We start from the raw sequence: 17,033 nt of genomic DNA on the forward strand, positions 1-17,033 counted from the left end.
AAAAATAACAGCAGTGGCTTCATATTTATACCTACACAGCAATCCATGAATTTACGAGTTAAACAAAATCACAAAACTCTGAATTACAAATGCGAATTTTAACCTATGCTTAGTTCTGTTCTTAATGGTTACTCTCCCAGATTAAGCCTCTTTTGACTACTTTGGTTTACAAAGTCTTATGGTTTTCTTTTTCTTGGTGTTTTTTGATTTGACTCCTTAACTAAATATTTATTATTTCTTGGCAAACAACAGTCACTAAAACCTGCTAGATTAAATACTTGTTATTGGGGGAAAAAAGGAATAAACTGTTCTAGATTAAGAGAGATTTAAGAAGCCTAAAAATCAAATCCAGTTCATAAACTTTGTTTAATAGTGGTTTGAACAGACTAGCTATACAAAAGACTTATAACACAAGTGAAAAAATATAAAAGTAAAAAATATATATATATAAAAGTATGAATTGTTAGAAGGTAATAGGTAATAATCTTGAGCATTTACGGCTAAACGTAATGATGTCAGTAATTTATTCATTTTTAATAAAGAGTTTATTTACTTATTTATTTGGCAAAGAGAGAGAGGGAAAGGGAGAGAGTGGACGGACACAAGCACGGAAAGCAACAAGCAGAGTTGCAGAAAAAGGCTCCCTTTGAGCAAGGAGCCTGATGTGGAGCTCGATCCCAGCCTGGGATCATAACCTGAGGCAAAGGCAGATGCTTAACCTACTGAGCCACCCAGGCGTCCTGTGTAATTTACTTTAAAATAACTCAAGCAGGGATGCCTGGGTGGCTCAGCAGTTGAATGTCTGCCTTCAGCTCAGGGCATGATCCCAGAGTTCTGGGATCAAGTCCCACATCGGGCTCCTGAGAGAAGCCTGCTTCTCCCTCTGCCTCTCTCTGTGTGTCTCTAATGAATAAATAAATAAATAATCTAAAAAATAAATAAATAAATAACTCAAGCAGAAAAATTAAAAATATATAGTAAAATGTTAACTGCATATGTATTAATTACATTAGTGTCTAAATTTTTCTTACAATTTAACTTAATTTTTCATAATAAAAAGTAAACCACAACAATACCATGGCATAGCAGACTTTTCAAACAGGGAACAGGGCTTTGAACTGAGCACACGATTTTTAAGATGAATGAGGTCCCTTTTACCAACATATGGCCCTCACTTCCTATACCATAAAGACATACAACCATGATCTTAGATGGGTTCTCAAACTTTATATGAAAAAGAATTACTTGGAATGTTTACTAAAAGTTTCTTGGGCCTCATTCCTAGAGATGAAATTTAGTAGGTCATGGATCATGAACTTGCATTTCTTTTCTTTAAGTAGGCTCCATGTCCCACATGGAGCCCAAGACAGGGACTGAACTCATGACTGTGAGATCAAAACCTGAGCTAATATTAAGAGTGGGATCCTTAATTGACTGAGCCACCCAGGCATCCCTGAACTTGCATTTATTTTATTTTCTCTTTTAAGATTTTATTTATTCATAAGAGACACAGAGAGAGGCAGAGACATTAGACTGAGGGAAAAGTAGGCTCCTCTCAGGGAGCCCCATGTGGGACTCGATACCTGAACTCGGGACCACACCATGAGCCAAAGGCAGAAACTCAACCACTGAGCCACCCAGGAATCCTTCTGAAGTTGCATTTCTAACAAGCCTATAGATTATGCCAATGCTGTTGGTCTGAGAACCATACTTGTGAGAACCACTACCTTAAAGGGATTACACCCAAGTTTCACTCTTTAAGTATTCTATCCTTGACGGTGATGTCAAGTAATATTTTAATAAACTATAACATGTCAGAAAACTTTTTAAACTATTAACTATTTTAGATTAATCATTTTTATCTAAATTCTTAAGTAGCCTATTTCATTTACATTTACCGTTTTCATTACTTCTTGGGGAATGAAAAGCCTACTCACTCTTTTTGAAGATACTGGGGATAGCTCTCGTACCTGATAGCTGAGATCAGACAGAAAAGTGAGATAGTAGAGAAAAGCGGCTATGCTAGGAGGTGCTCCTCAAACTATGAGCAATGGGACAGAATATTAAAACAAAGTAAGTACTGGCAACAAAATTTTACTTTAAATCTACCCTTATCATTCCTAGTAAAGATTATGGGCACCTTATCTACTTGCCCCATTACATTTTTAACTTCAATTTACAAACTAATTCTAAGAAAAGGAAAAAGGAAAGGACTAGCTGACTTGAGCCCTATAATGAGACATAAATCAATCCTCAAATTTTCAGCATCCTTACTCTGAGAATTTGTGAAGATCCAAGAATGAAGGCACATAGGACTGAAAGTTAAAATGGCAACAAATACGCAGTTATGGAAAATTAGGCCAGACCTCAACATCACCAAGCACTGAGCAAATTTTCTAATCCACTCTCTCACCTCTCAGTAAATGACCTTCTTCATTGAAAAAAGAAATCATGGGGTGCCTGAGTGGCTCAGTCAGTAAAGTGTCTGCCTTCGGCTCAGGTTATGATCCCAGGGTCCTGGAATCGAGCCCCATGTCAGGCTCCCTGCTGTTTTTTCCCTCTCTTCCCCACTTGTGCTCTGTCTCCCTCTCTCTCTCAAATTAAAAAAAAAAAAAAAAAAAAAAAAAAGTTAAAAAAAAAATCATCAGGTGGAAGCTACTTAACACCCTTTTACCTATATAACCTTAATTGCACCTATAATCTTCCTTTCTTCTTTCAATTACAGAAAAAGAGTGTCAATCTCTCTTGTTCAAGGATAATCAATATTTATAATTGTGGCCACAACCACCTGTGGCCTTGATTCCATCTCCTCTAGAACCTTGCTCCTTTAAATTATTTTGGTTTTTTAAATATTTTTTTTAAGATTTTATTTATTTATTCATGAGAGACGGAGAAAGAACAAGGCAGGCACAGCAGAGGGAGAAGCAGGCTTCATGCAGGGAGCTGGACATGGGACTCGATCCTGGGTCTCCAGGATCATGCCCTGGGCTGAAGGCAGCACTAAACCGCTGAGCCACCCAGGCTGCCTGTCCTTTAAATTATTTTATACTTTTTTGAATCTTCAACTTCTCCCTATTGATTTTCTTGTCCCTTAGTTTTTAAATATACTCAAACTTCTGTGTCCTTAAATAAAAAAAAAAATTAAAGACACACCTACCACCACCTTCCCATTAACTGTGCTACCCAACAACTTGTCATGCCCTGTCAATGCTGACCTTTTAATTTTCAGATTCCTTCTCACATCTCATAATCTGTCTGCATCACCTGACATCTATGACCATTTTTAAACCTTTTTTATTTTTTATTTTTTAAGATATTATTTCTTCAGGGACGCCTGGGTAGCTCAGCAATTTGAGTGTCTGCCTTTGGCTCAGGGCATGATCCCAGTCCAAGGATCGAGTCCTGGATCAGGCTCCCTTCGAAGAGCCTGCTTCTCCCTGCCTATGTCTTTGCCTCTCTCTGTGTGTCTGTTATGAATAAATAAATAAAATCTTTAAAAAAAAATAATTTCTTCATTTAGAGAGAGGGAGTGTGAGCAGAGGGAGGGGCAGAGAGGGTGAGAATCTCAAGCTGACTCTGCAATGAAGTGGAGAACTAGACGCTGGCTTCCATCTCGGGAGCCTGAGATCATGACCTGAGCCAAACCAAGAGTTAAGACACTCAACTGACTGAGCCATGCAGGTACCCCTAAATCCGCCTATTTTGGAGTCATGATATTTTCCTATTTTCTCTGTATCTTTCTGACCATTCCCTTGAGTTCCATCTTCTGACACCTTTTCTCTGCTTGGTAACTCCTAAACTATACTGCTAGTTTGGAACTTCAATGTGACCATATGCCTATTAAATATCACTACCTTGGATATGCAATAGCCATACCCAAAAGGGATTTATTCTTCACTTGCCTATCCTGCTTTTCCTTTTATATTACCTATATTGACCATTATGTTACCCAGCTAGTTTTTTTTTATAATTTTTTTTTTAAGATTTCATTTATTTATTCATAGACAGAGAGAGAGAGAGGCAGAGACACAGGCAGAGGGAGAAGCAGGCTCCATGCAGGGAGCCCAATGTGGGACTTGATCCCTGGTCTCCAGGATCACACCCCAGGCTGCAGGCGGCGCCAAACTGCTGCGCCACCGGGGCTGCCTGCTAGTTAGTTTTTAAGTAGGAAATCTGTGAGGGACGCCTGGGTGGCTCAGCGGTTGAGCGTCTGCCTTCAGCTCAGGAAATGATCCTGGAGTTCCGGGATCAAGTCCCACATCAGGCTCCTGCATGGAGCCTGCTTTTCCTCCTTCTGCCTATGTCTCTGCCTCTCTCTGTGTCTCTCATGAATAAATGAAATCTTAAAAACAAAACAAAAAAACAAACAAACAAGGAAATCTGTGAGTTATCTGAAAGTACTTTCATTCATTCTCTACCATTCATTCACTCACCAAAGTCTACTGATTCACAAGTTGATCCTGTCCATCTCTACTAGTAATGCCTTGGTTAGTTTAAGCACTGGCAATTTCTTATGGTAGTAATAGGTTTCCCTGCCTCTAGTCTACAACCTATTAGAGTGACATTTAGTGATTTTTCTAAAAGAGAAGACTAATTGTGTCTCTCCACCATCTAAAATGACTTGGTCTCATTTATATTTATGTAATGAAGATATAATGAATATCAGGGAGCCCAGCCCTGCTCTCCTCCCTCTCTACTCAACTGCTTTTGCTTCCTTGTCCAGCTGAGGTATCCTTACCATTTCTCCAGGCCATCTCACCCAGTATTCTCTGTGTAGACAGAGCTAAATAGGCAAGAGCAGTGGCTGGATGGATCAGATTAGATCATAAGACTCCTGAATCCTGCTTAGCAACCTGAGGAGGAAGTTCAGTTTAGTCTAGAACCTCATCAGCTTCCTGAATATGGGAAGTCAGAGACAGGGAGTGGCCTGACCCGCCAAAAAGGACACCAAGTAGGATTGCAGTTATTCCCTGGTCTGAGACATCCTCCTTGGGGAAGCAAAATGATCCAAAGAAAGTATATGCTCTAGTCCAGAAACCTTTAAGCAGATAGCCATTATTAAGTTCTTGAAGCATTATTACTATGGATGTAGATTAACCAAGCCCAGCTTTAACAAAAATTGTGGATAACAGAGACAGCGACAAGAATAATCTTTAAACAGTGACAAGAATAACTTTTAACATAATGTCCTGTCTCAACACAACTATTTAAGTATAAAATACATATAATTAGATACATCTTATAATTTAAAATGCATTAACTGTGTAACTTAAAATATTACCAAATTAACTGTATAAATTATTTTTTATTTTTTTATTTTTGTTGAGAGTGGGGTGGGGGGTGGGGTGCAGAGGGAGAGAGAATCTCAAGCTGACTCCACACGGAGCACAGAGCCAGATGCAGGGCTCAATCTCATGACCCTGAGATCATGAAATGAGTTGAAATCAAAAGTTGGACATTGAACCAACTGAGTCATCCAGGTGCCCCAACTATATAATTTAAAAACAAAAAATTAATCAAATTAGCGCCATTCAATGGCTATCATCAATAGATAGTGTAAGCTCCTTAGCAAGATATACAAGATCCTTAAATTGGCTGCCCAGTCTCATCATTTTATGCTTCATTCTTCTTGCCCAGCTAATACTGACCTGTTTACATTTTCCCCAATATAACATGTTAATTTGTATATTTATGTGCTTTTGCCCAGTAATTTCTTTTGCTTAGAAATTTAACCCTCTGTTGTCAGTCTTTCTGATAAATTCTTATCCATTCATCAAAACTGCATCTTCTCAGATGCTCCCAGATTCAAGGGGGGGGAAGGGAAGAAAGGCAGGAGGCCAGGGGGAGCTTAGGGGCACTTACTGGCTCAGTGGATAGAGCATGCAACTGTCAATCTTAGGGTTGTGAGTTTGGGCCCCACGATGGGGGTACAGAATACTTAAAAAGTGGTGTCGGGGCTAGTGTTTAATAAATATTTACTGGGTTGAGTGATTTGTTTGTTTGCCCTATTAAACTCAGCTTTCTAGTGACCAACTATCCCATGTGGGACTTTCAGTGCTAAAACCAGGACAAGGACACCTTCCTGGTTGGCTCAGTTGGTAGAGCATGCCAACTCTTGGGTTTGAGCCTCACAATGGTTGTAGAGATTAGTTAAAATAAAAAATCTGGGGATCCCTGGGTGGCTCAGCGGTTTAGCGCCTGCCTTTGGCCCAGGGCATGATCCTGGAGACCCGGGATTGAGGCTCACGTCGGGCTCCCTGCATGGAGCCTGCTTCTCCCTCTGCCTGTGTCTCTGCCTCTTGCTCTCTGTGTCTCTCATGAATAAATAAATAAAATCTTTAAAAAAATAAAATAAAATAAAATAAATTAAAATTAAAACAAAACAAAACAAAACAAAATAAAATAAAATAAAAAATCTTTGGGGGCACCTGGGTGGCTACTCAATTAACTAAGTGTCTAACTCTTGATTTCAGCTTGGGTCATGATCTCAGTGTGTGAGATTGAGCCCTGTATTGGGCTCAGCGCTGGGCATGGAGTCTCTCTCTGCCCCTTCCCCTCCCTGCTTGCTCTTCCTCAAAACACAAAACAAAACAAAGCACACACACACACACAAAAGCCACTTAAAATAAATAAAACCAGGATAGTCCCTGGGCAACTCTGGATGGCTGGCTACCTCACTCTACAAAGACGGAAAAATGGGATCCCTGGGTGGCGCAGCGGTTTGGCGCCTGCCTTTGGCCCAGGGCGCGATCCTGGAGACCCGGGATCAAATCCCACATCAGGCTCCCGGTGCTTGGAGCCTGCTTCTCCCTCTGCCTATGTCTCTGCCTCTCTCTCTCTCTCTGTGACTATCATAAATAAATAAAAATTAAAAAAAAAAAAAAAAAACAAAGACGGAAAAATGTCATAATCATTCTATAGCTCTATCTAGATAGTATTTGTTAAATTAACTGAACAGAAATGTACAAAACAATGGGTGAATCAGACAAAGACGGCTATAAACAGCCTAGTTACCTAAAGAACCAAATACTGGTAGGACTTTAATCGCATAAGACTTTCTTTTTATTCCTCAACAGGTAGGGCTATTTACCAAAGACTAGTGTACATAATACACTTGATATCACCAATGTAGTTTAGGTAAACAGCCAGAGAAGAAGAAAGTAGTTAAAAACTTCTGAAGATTTAACACTGCTCATCACCAAACTCGTCTGTTTACACTATCAAAACCAGGGAGAAAAAAAAAAAAAAAAAAAAAAAAAAACAGGGAGTAAATGCTTGGCAGAAAGGTCAACCACCAGCTACACCTGTGTTTACTCTGAAATTTGATAACTTTATCAAATTCTCAAGAGCAGCTGTAAGAGCAGGCATGTTTCTCCCCACGAAACAAGTGAGAATTTCACTTAGAATTCAATGTGTGTTTTAATTTATCAAGGACCACAATAATATTTACCAACTATGGCAAAAAACTCTATGAATATTCCTGTGGGATGTGATTCCCTAAAATGTTTGCAGTTAAAAAATCTTTACAGGGACACCTGGGTGGCTCAGTGATTGAGCTTCTGCCTTTGTCTCAGGGTGTGATCCTAGAGTCCCAGGATCAAGTCCTACATTGGGCTCCCTACCTGGAGCCTGCTTCTCCCTCTGCCTCTGTGTCTCTCGTGAATAAATAAAATCTTAGAAAAATAAATTAAAAAATAAAAAATAAAATAAAATAAAATACCTTTACAATTCTACCTCTGTTAATTCCTTACCAACACAGAGACTGAAGAATCTGTGCATCAGAGTACCCCATCATAAGCTGTTCCCACAGGACAAATATCAGATATATGTAAATACAAAAAACTGCATCATTGGGTCTACCTGTAACGTCAATTAAATAGCTGAAACTAACTGGGTCAGAAGAGAGAAAGAAAATGCTTAACCTCATTTGGTTACTATGTTACCTGTTGTTCAGCAAAATGTTAGAACACTTAATATCCCGATGCAGGAAATTCTTTTTGTGACAGTAATCCAATCCTTCCATTAGCTGTTTCATGAACGACTTGATATGGTCCTCAGAAAAGTGCACCAAACCAGATTCTAGCAGTCCCATTAAGTCATGGTCCATATATTCAAATACAAGGTAAAAGGCACCTATATAAAAATGAAAGAAAAAATTAAAAACAAGAGGAAAAGGATGCTGAAATGATCATGCCTCAGATTTTAATGTAATTTTGAAGTGGGCCATAAGGCTTTCTTAAACAACTGCTTAATTTTATAGACGAGGAAGCTAAAACTCAGAGTACTTGAAGAACTTGCCCTTTCTAATAATAAATAACAGAACTATTTTAATTAATCTTCTCACTCTTAACCCAATGCTCTTTGGACTATTTACTTCTTAAGGAGAACAACTGCTCTGATCAAGTTGTATTACTATTCTTTTACAATCTAAGTCAGTTGGCAAATTAGTATAAATTATTGGTGAAATTCATAGTATTTAAGAATTGAAAGAAAGGTGAACCATCTAAAGAAACTCCCTAGATTTAGAAGTAGATAAAACGTAACTATGCTAAGAGAATTGTGAAAGGCTTGAAATCCATGCTATCTTTCCACCTCGACAAGGTGTATGACAAAAGCAAATATTGTAACATAAGCAATACTAGACCTATGTTAGACAATTCTCTCTCCAGTCTAGAATTCTGTCTCCTATCAACATAAAGGCAAGGATTCTTAATTTAGAGAGTATGCTTCAAGGATTCCTTGAACTCCCTGAAATGGCAATGTAACATTTTAAACACACAATACGCAACATTTTGAACTTATTTTTTTAAAGCATAGATCCATAAGATGTTTAAAGAAGTCCCTAACACCCCAAAGTTAAGGGCCATTGCATAATGGAGTACCTTAGATTTAGCTAAGAGCTCATATAAATTAACAAGAAAAACCTCAAAACTGCAAAAGATAGAAGCAAAGGACACAAAAACACAAAGAAAATAAGTAAAACTGGCAAACATGGAAAAGAACTCAAAAGTAACAAAGAATGCAATCCAAAATAATGTCATACTTTATCTATCAAAATGACAATCTTAAAAAAGATGTACTGAACCTTAAAGGTGCGTGGGTGGGTCAGTCGGTTAAGCATCTGCCTTTGGCTCAGGTCATGATCCCAGGGTCCTGGGACTGAGCCCTGCATTATGCGCCTTGCTCAGTAGAGAGTCAGCTTCTCCCTCTCCCTCTGTCCCTCCACTCTATCTCACTAGTTGTGTTCTCACTGTCCCTCTCAAATAAATAGATAAATAAAATATATATTTTTTAAAGATGTACTCAATTTTAGGATAAAGTGGAATGGTACTCACAGATGGACATAATTACTATCTTAAAAGCAATCTAACATTAAATATAAAAATCCTTTTAACCAAATAATTCTACTTCTAAGAAACTACATTAAGAAATAAACAAGGAAGGAAGGAAGGAAGGAAGGAAGGAAGGAAGGAAGGAAGGAGAGAAGGAAGGAGAGAGAGAGGGAGTGAGGGAGGGAGTGAGGTAGGGAGGGGGAGGGAGGCTAAAGAAAAGAAAGAAAGACGCAATAAAGACAAGAAAAAATACAAGACCAAGAAATCCGAATACGTCACTCCCGACCTCCAGCCCCGCCCTCCCTCCATCCCTCCTCCCTCACGCCAACCCCCGCCCTCACCACCTCACCGCTCCCTCGCACTACCATCTAACTCACGCCCAGAAGAAAAACAGAAACAAACAAACGAAACATGGAGTAAAGAAACCAAAATGCCTGGGTGGCTCAGTGGTTGAGCATCTGCCTTTGGCTCAGGGTGTGATCCCAGAGTCCCGAGATCAAGTCCCACATCAGGCTTCCTGCATGGAGACTGCTTCTCCCTCTGCCTATGTCTCTCTCATGAATAAATAAATAAAATCTTAAAAAAAAAAAAAAGAATGAAATCAAAATGCAAAGATTTATGAACAAAGATGCTCAATGCAGAGCTATTATATTTTTTAAGCTGGTAACTAATTGATGCCAGGCTGGCTCAGTCAGTAGAACATGTGACTCTTGATCTTGGTGTCTTGAGTTCAAGCCCCACATTGGTCATAGAGCTTACTTTAAAAAATAATAGGGGGATCCAAAAAAAAAAATAATAATAATAATAATAATAGGGGGATCCCTGGGTGGCTCAGCGGTTTGGCGCCTGCCTTTGGCCCAGGGCATGATCCTGGAGTCCTGGGATCGAGTCCCGCGTCGGGCTCCCAGCATGGAGCCTGCTTCTCCCTCTGCCTGTGTCTCTGCCTCTCTCTCTCTCTCTCTATCTGAATAAATAAATAAAATCTTAAGAAAATATATTAAAAAAATATATATATAATAATAATAATAATAATAGGGGCACCAGGGTGGCTAAGTTAAGTGTTCAACTCCTGACCTCAGCTCAGGTCTTGATGTCAGGGTCATGATTTCATGGCCTGTTTGGGCTCCATCCTGGGTGTGGAGCCTACTTTAGAAAAAAAAAAAAAAAAAGAGTGATAAATCTGGGTTTAATTTCCATTATTGTTATAATGTGTAAAAAAAAAAAAGAAAAACAAAAAAAAAGAGACTTCAAAACTAGTATCTTAACTCTGGCATGGATTCAAGAAGCTGGACTTCTGTGCTTCAGAAAAAATTCAAACAGGCAAACAAGCTAAAAAAAGAAAATAAGATGCACCAATCTACTCTGTAGAAACATGATTCCTTGTGTACCTTTGTCCTTCTTGAAATCCAGTGCATCTTGTTTATCTGTAACAATTTCCTTCATGTTAACAACACTTCGGTGGATTAGCTGACGAAGGATTTTGATCTCACGAATGGCTGTGATTGGAAAGCCCTCCTTCTCATTGTCCAGTCTCACCTTCTTCAGAGCCACTAGCTCTCCTGTGAAAACAAATTCAAACCATTACATTAGAATTTTTTGAAAAAAAAAAAAAAAAAAAAAAAGAATTTTTTGGCCACCATCATGAACCAGCCAATAAATGTCCAGAGTTGCTCTGAAAGACAGATTTAGCTTTCTTTAATGCTATATGCCAGATACTTTTATACCTTAAAAAACAAAACTAAACCCCATGTTCCCTTTCTTGCCTTTGATATTTTTAAGACTTGTATTTCTTAATTCAGTATTCAGTTAGGCCTAAAAATTTTGAATTATTAAAATATGCCAATAATCCAACTACTTCATTTTATCTTTAAGGACTAAATCCTTACCAAAGAACAACCTATAAATTTTATTTTACTCTTAAATTCCTAGCAAGCTTATTATAAAATATTTATACCAACAACTAATAAAGAGGAAGGTTTTTAAACAGTAATAATTATACTAGTCCTTTGGAAAATTTTAGTCTTTTAGTAATATTTGGAAATCAAATAAGAACTCGAAATTTACTTTTGTTAAGTCTACTTTAGCATTAGTATTGCTACGTTTTTAAACTTCTGACATTTAGAATTTTGTGGCAATATTTACCTGTGTCTTTGTCCTTGGCTTTATATACTTGGCCATAGGTTCCCTCTCCAATAATCCCGATAATGTCAAACTTGTCTACACAGCGTTTCCCCCAGTCACTTTCTGTTTGTCTTCTTTCTCCATAACGAGGACAACAAATTCTAAAAAAAAAAAAAAGGCAAAACAAAAAAACCCCGAAACAAACCAAAAAGTTATTTTAAAAACTTGTCTGTTCAAAGAAGAAAACAGAGCTCTTTTATAATGATTCTCTGGCCCATGAATCTTTTATGAATTTCTTTATTAAAAAGGCGGAAATCAAATGACATGAAATAAATGGTCTCTTACAGTGGGTAAGACAGATTTCTTGCTTCAGGACGACATAAGTTCAAATAATAGATTTGCTGCCTACTTTCTAGCCTCTCTTTAGTATTTGCTTCCTCATCTATTGAATGGGAAAAGAATCCCTACATCATAGAGCTACCATTAAAGTAAAATATAAAAATTGGGCAATAATACGTACTCAATAAATGGTAACTATTTTTACTATTTAAGAGAGGAATGCTGGAGTGCCTGGCTGCCCCAGTTGGTAAAGTATGCTGTTCTTGATCTCAAGGTCATGAGTTTAAGCCCTAAGGTGGGCATGGAGCCTACTTGAGGAATGCTAACAATGAGAAGATCAAATCCAGATTCTATTACATTTATAGCATGGCAATTTATGTGGTTTAAGAAAAAACATACCACATCTGTTAATTTTTCATTAATTTATACACGTTGATACACCCTGAATAAAAGAGCTTTTTTCTTTTTTAATATTCTAAGTATCAAACTCAAAAGATACAATGTTCATACCAATGTTCATGGTGTATCTGGATTTGGGAAATCACTGCTTTTCTAAAAACTCTAGGTATCTGAGGGTACAGATGAACAGATCTCCCAGAAAGGCTTTTATCCACTAATATAAAATAAAAGATACACATTAGGCCCAATCTTTTATAATCCTACAGTGTAGGTTGTGGATGAAAGTGTGAGATTCAGGCCCACCAGTAAGGAAGGAAGCTGTAATTAAGAATAGGTCCCTCTGGGGATCCCCGGTTTAGCCCCTGCCTTCGGCCCAGGGCGTGATCCTGGAGTCTCAGGATCAAGTCCCAATTAAGACTCCCTGCATGGAGCCTGCTTCTCCCTCTGCCTGGGTCTCTGCTTCTATGTCTTTCATGAATAAATAAAATCTTAAAAAAAAAAAAAAAGTCCCTCCAGGGGAGCCTGGGTGGCTCAGTAGGTTAAAAGTCAGACTCGGTTGTGGCTCAGGTCATGAACTCAGGGGTCATAGGATACCATCTCAAGTCAGGGTCCATATTCAGTGCAGAGTCTTGTTGGAAGTTCTCTCCCTCTTTCTCTCTTTTTTTAAGATTTTATTTATTTATTCACGAGAGAGAGAGAGAGAGGCAGAGACACAGGCAGAGGGAGAAGTAGGCTCCATGCAGGGAGCCTGATGTGGGCCTTGATCCCGGGACTCCAGGATCACGCCCTGGGCCAAAGGCAGGCGCTCAACTGGTAAGCCACCCAGGTGTCCCATCACCCTCTCCTTTCCCCTCTGCTCCTCCCCGCCCTCCCCTCAGCTCATTCTCTCTTAAATAAATAATAAAAGAACAGGTCCCTCCAAAAACTCACTTTGGTCTCTTTTTATATGGTTGCTGAGGTGGTGTAACTGCCTTTGGTTCTGGAGAGTCTGGAGGAGATGGATCCCCACCAGGAAGTTCTGGAGGGAGGGGGAGGTCTGTGAGTAAGTGACGTGGCCTTTGTTCCTTCTCTTTCTTTACAGGTTTTGAAGGTAGAGTTTCTTTTGGACTAAACAATAGATGAAGAAAAGAAAAAGATCATAATTAAGAAATATGCAAATAAAACTTTTCAAAGCTTATGTCTGGCTATTAAAAGATTATAAAGATTTTACTTAAAAGTAATGTAATATATGGAACTAGAGTTTATCACAAAGATTCTTGGATTTCACAAAAAGAAATCCATAGTACATAAAAGAAAACAAAAGATAAAAATTTGGGGTATTACTTGTAGGTCCTTTAACAAACTCTTTAATGTTCTTCCTAAGATTCTATATGGAATTTTATTGAGATGAAATAAAATATAAGAAGTAATCACCTTAAATTCAAAAAGTATCACAGCAACTCATGGGAGTCACCAAACATATTCTACATATTTTGGAATGAAATTCCAAAGAAGTGGGGGGATCCCTGGGTGGCGCAGCAGTTTGGCGCCTGCATTTGGCCCAGGGCGCGATCCTGGAGACCCGGGATCGAATCCCACGTCGGGCTCCCGGTGCATGGAGCCTGCTTCTCCCTCTGCCTAGGTCTCTGCCTCTCTCTCTCTCTCTCTGTGTGACTATCATAAATAAATAAATAAATAAATAAATAAATAAGTAAGTAAGTAAGTAAGTAAGTAAGTAAACAAATTCCAAAGAAATGAAAGTTCAACAATGTCACACTACTGTGTAGATGTTGACAGAATTTGGAAAAGGAAATAGTGGGATCCCTGGGTGGCGCAGCGGTTTAGCGCCTGCCTTTGGCCCAGGGCGTGATCCTGGAGACCCAGGATCAAATCCCACGTCAGGCTCCCGGTGCATGGAGCCTGCTTCTCCCTCTGCCTGTGTCTCTGCCTCTCTCTCTCTCTCACTGTGTGCCTATCATAAATAAATAAAAATTAAAAAAAAAAAATTAAAAAAAAAAGAAAAGGAAATAGTATTTGAGTGTTTTGTAAAAAATATAGTTAAATTGGACTCAAAATTAGTGAATATACTGACCTATTCTATTGGTTTGGAAGCAAAAGGCAACCATATATGACTAGCCAAAATATATAAATAATTCTCAAAGTAATCTAAGCAGAGAGTCCAGGAAACTATTTCAGAATCATTAAAGCAGTTGGTAGCAGGCCTCTCATGATAATCAACAAAATGGTGGTAATAGGGGGGAAGAATGGGAAGAAAGGATGTCTTTTCTGGAATAGATTAGAAAAGTCACTGTTCAGATCCAATTTTTTAACGATCTCAATTTATTTATAAGAAAGGATTTTGTGGGCAACCCCAGTGGCGCAGCGGTTTGGCGCCGCCTGCGGCCTGGGGTGTGATCCTGGAGACCCGGGATCGAGTCCCACGTTGGGCTCCCTGCGTGGAGCCTGCTTCTCCCTCTGCCTGTGTCTGCCTCTCTCTCTCTATGAATAAATAAATAAAATATAAAAAAAAAAGGATTTTGTGCTATGTACATCCTCAGAAAAGATAATATACTAACTCATGCCTACAAATAAAACCATGCTAGATAATAAGTCTTTTCTGTTCTATCACAGTATCAGAAGCTTGAAAACAAGCTGAGAATCCTCCTAACCACAGGAGCCTCTTCTCCTTTTTTTTTTTTTACAAGTAGTTATAAAACATGTATTCTTTCATGAATACGTCGTCCATAGAACCAATGAAGATCTATCCCTTGCAATGTGTCTTTTTAAAGACTGCATGTGAAACACAATCTCAAAAAGTGTAACTTCATACCAATTTTCATCATTTTAATCTCCTGTAAATCAGGCAGAATAGAATCTAGATTAGTTTGTGCATATCAGACAGAACTAGGGTAGTCAATAGATTGCAAAATGATCATTTGAAACTTTCTGTTAAATTACTGATAGAGATGAATGCACATGATTATTATAATTTGCACTAAGATTTTTCTACCCTGGGAACAAAGCCTATTACAAGAAAACTCTTCAGGCAGGACGTAATATAGATTTTTAAATTTCTCCAATGTTTAAGACATTCAAGTAATAAAAATTCCTAATTTTTCAACTATTGTCAGAATATTCTTTATAAATTTTAATTCCTCATGACTCAGAAATAAATTACTTCTTGGTTATGCTTCACTAGAATTGAAGTATCTGAATTTTCTCACCATCACTTCATATAAATTCAGTCTATTTTTAAACTTAAGTCCTGCTTTCTCCAAGGTTGGCTTTATAGGTTCATATTCAATTTGCTACTATGAAAATGTACATTGCTTCTAAAAAATTGTATGATTAGCGTGTTTAATTCATCAAGCATGTGTCTGATATGTACTATCCGTTCAGAGCACATAAGTTGAATGCAGGTCAAATCCTATTTCAACAAATTCCAATGTACCAAAAATTGTGGAATAATGATGACTCATAAAATTGCAATGCTTAACATCACAGCCTATAGCCTTCAGTATTCAGCACTCAGTAAAACACAGCTCTATACAGTGCAGAGGATATATGGCAGGTACAGAGAGGGTCTAACACTGGAGAGCAGATATTGAACATCTAAGTCATTACTATGAAGATTCAGTACTAGGAAGTGCTGATCCTACTAATATCAGTATTTCCTGGTTCCCTGTTTATAACTGTAGTTGGGCCCACAAATGGTGAGTAGCTGCATAAATGCTCACATATAATTTTCTTTCAAAAAAAGTTGTGGAGGGATCCCTGGGTGGCGCAGCGGTTTGGCGCCTGCCTTTGGCCCAGGGCGCGATCCTGGAGACCCGGGATCGAATCCCACATCAGGCTCCCGGTGCATGGAGCCTGCTTCTCCCTCTGCCTGTGTCTCTGCCTCTCTCTCTTTCTCTCTCTGTGACTATCATAAATAAATAAAAATTAAAAAAAAAAAAAAGTTGTGGAAAAAAAACAAGAAAAAAAGTTGTAAAGCTCCATGACTGCTCAAATATTTAAATCTGTATAATCTCTTGGAATTTATAATGATGGGATTTAATCTGTAGTACAATGTCAATATCATTTATAAGAACTCCTTATTGTTAATAAAGAAAATTTACATATCAATTATTTTAAAAGATTAACTTAATATTTTTCATAATTTTATAGTATAAACGACTTTATAAAGATTTTATTTATCCATTGATGGAGAGAGACAGAGAGAGAGAGAGAGAAAGAAAGTGTGAAAACAAACGGGGGAATGGCAGGGAGAGGGAGAAGCAGGATCCCCGAGGAGCAGTCTCAATCCTAGGCCCTGGAATCACAACTCGAGCAAAAGGCAGACACGTAACTGACTGAGCCACCCAGGTACCCCCACATAAATGACTTTAAATATGATCATCTATCCCTTTCTCCTTAAAGCAGGTTGTTTAAAAACTGATTTACTTTTAGATTCTTCTATTCAAAAATTTGAGTCGAGGGCACCTGGGTGGCCCAGTCAGTGAAGCATCTGCCTTCAGCTCAGGTCATGGTCCCAGGGTCCTGGGATCAATCCCGCGTTGGGCTCCCTGCTCTGGGGGAAATCTGCCTCAACCTTTCCTTCTGTCCGCCCCCCAAACTCCTCCTCTCTCTCTAACAAAATATTTTTTTTTTTTTACAAAATATTTTTTTAAAGATTTTATTTATTTATTCACAAGGGACAGAGAGAGAGAGAGAGAGGGAGGCAGAGACACAGGCAGAGGGAGAAGCAGGCTCCATGCAGGGAGCCTGATGCAGGACTCGATCCCGAGACCCCAGGATCATGCGCTGGGCCGAAGGCAGGAGCTAAACCGCTGAGCCACCCAGGCATCCTTAATAAAAATCTTT

The 17,033-nt window shown here is 38.6% G+C and overlaps 1 protein-coding gene across 22 annotated transcripts in view; it reads right to left on the bottom strand.

Moving 5' to 3' along the window:
• The window catches only part of CDK12 (cyclin dependent kinase 12), a 79,452-nt gene that overhangs the window by 47,618 nt on the left and 14,801 nt on the right, over positions 1–17,033 (bottom strand). For all 22 annotated transcript variants that reach the window (XR_005364420.1, XR_005364418.1, XR_005364417.1 and 19 more), the window contains exons 3-6: positions 13,122–13,298; positions 11,475–11,614; positions 10,721–10,891; positions 7,944–8,133 (exon numbers count right to left, since the gene is read on the bottom strand). Coding sequence is in view for 2 of the 22 variants with exons in the window: in XM_038547434.1 (XP_038403362.1) it covers positions 7,944–8,133; positions 10,721–10,891; positions 11,475–11,614; positions 13,122–13,298 (678 nt within the window). In the remaining 20 variants the exon portion in view is untranslated. The remainder of the gene's footprint in view (positions 1–7,943; positions 8,134–10,720; positions 10,892–11,474; positions 11,615–13,121; positions 13,299–17,033) is intronic.

This window comes from Canis lupus, chromosome 9 (genome assembly GCF_011100685.1).
Source record: "Canis lupus familiaris isolate Mischka breed German Shepherd chromosome 9, alternate assembly UU_Cfam_GSD_1.0, whole genome shotgun sequence".
Classification (NCBI taxonomy): domain Eukaryota; kingdom Metazoa; phylum Chordata; class Mammalia; order Carnivora; family Canidae; genus Canis; species Canis lupus.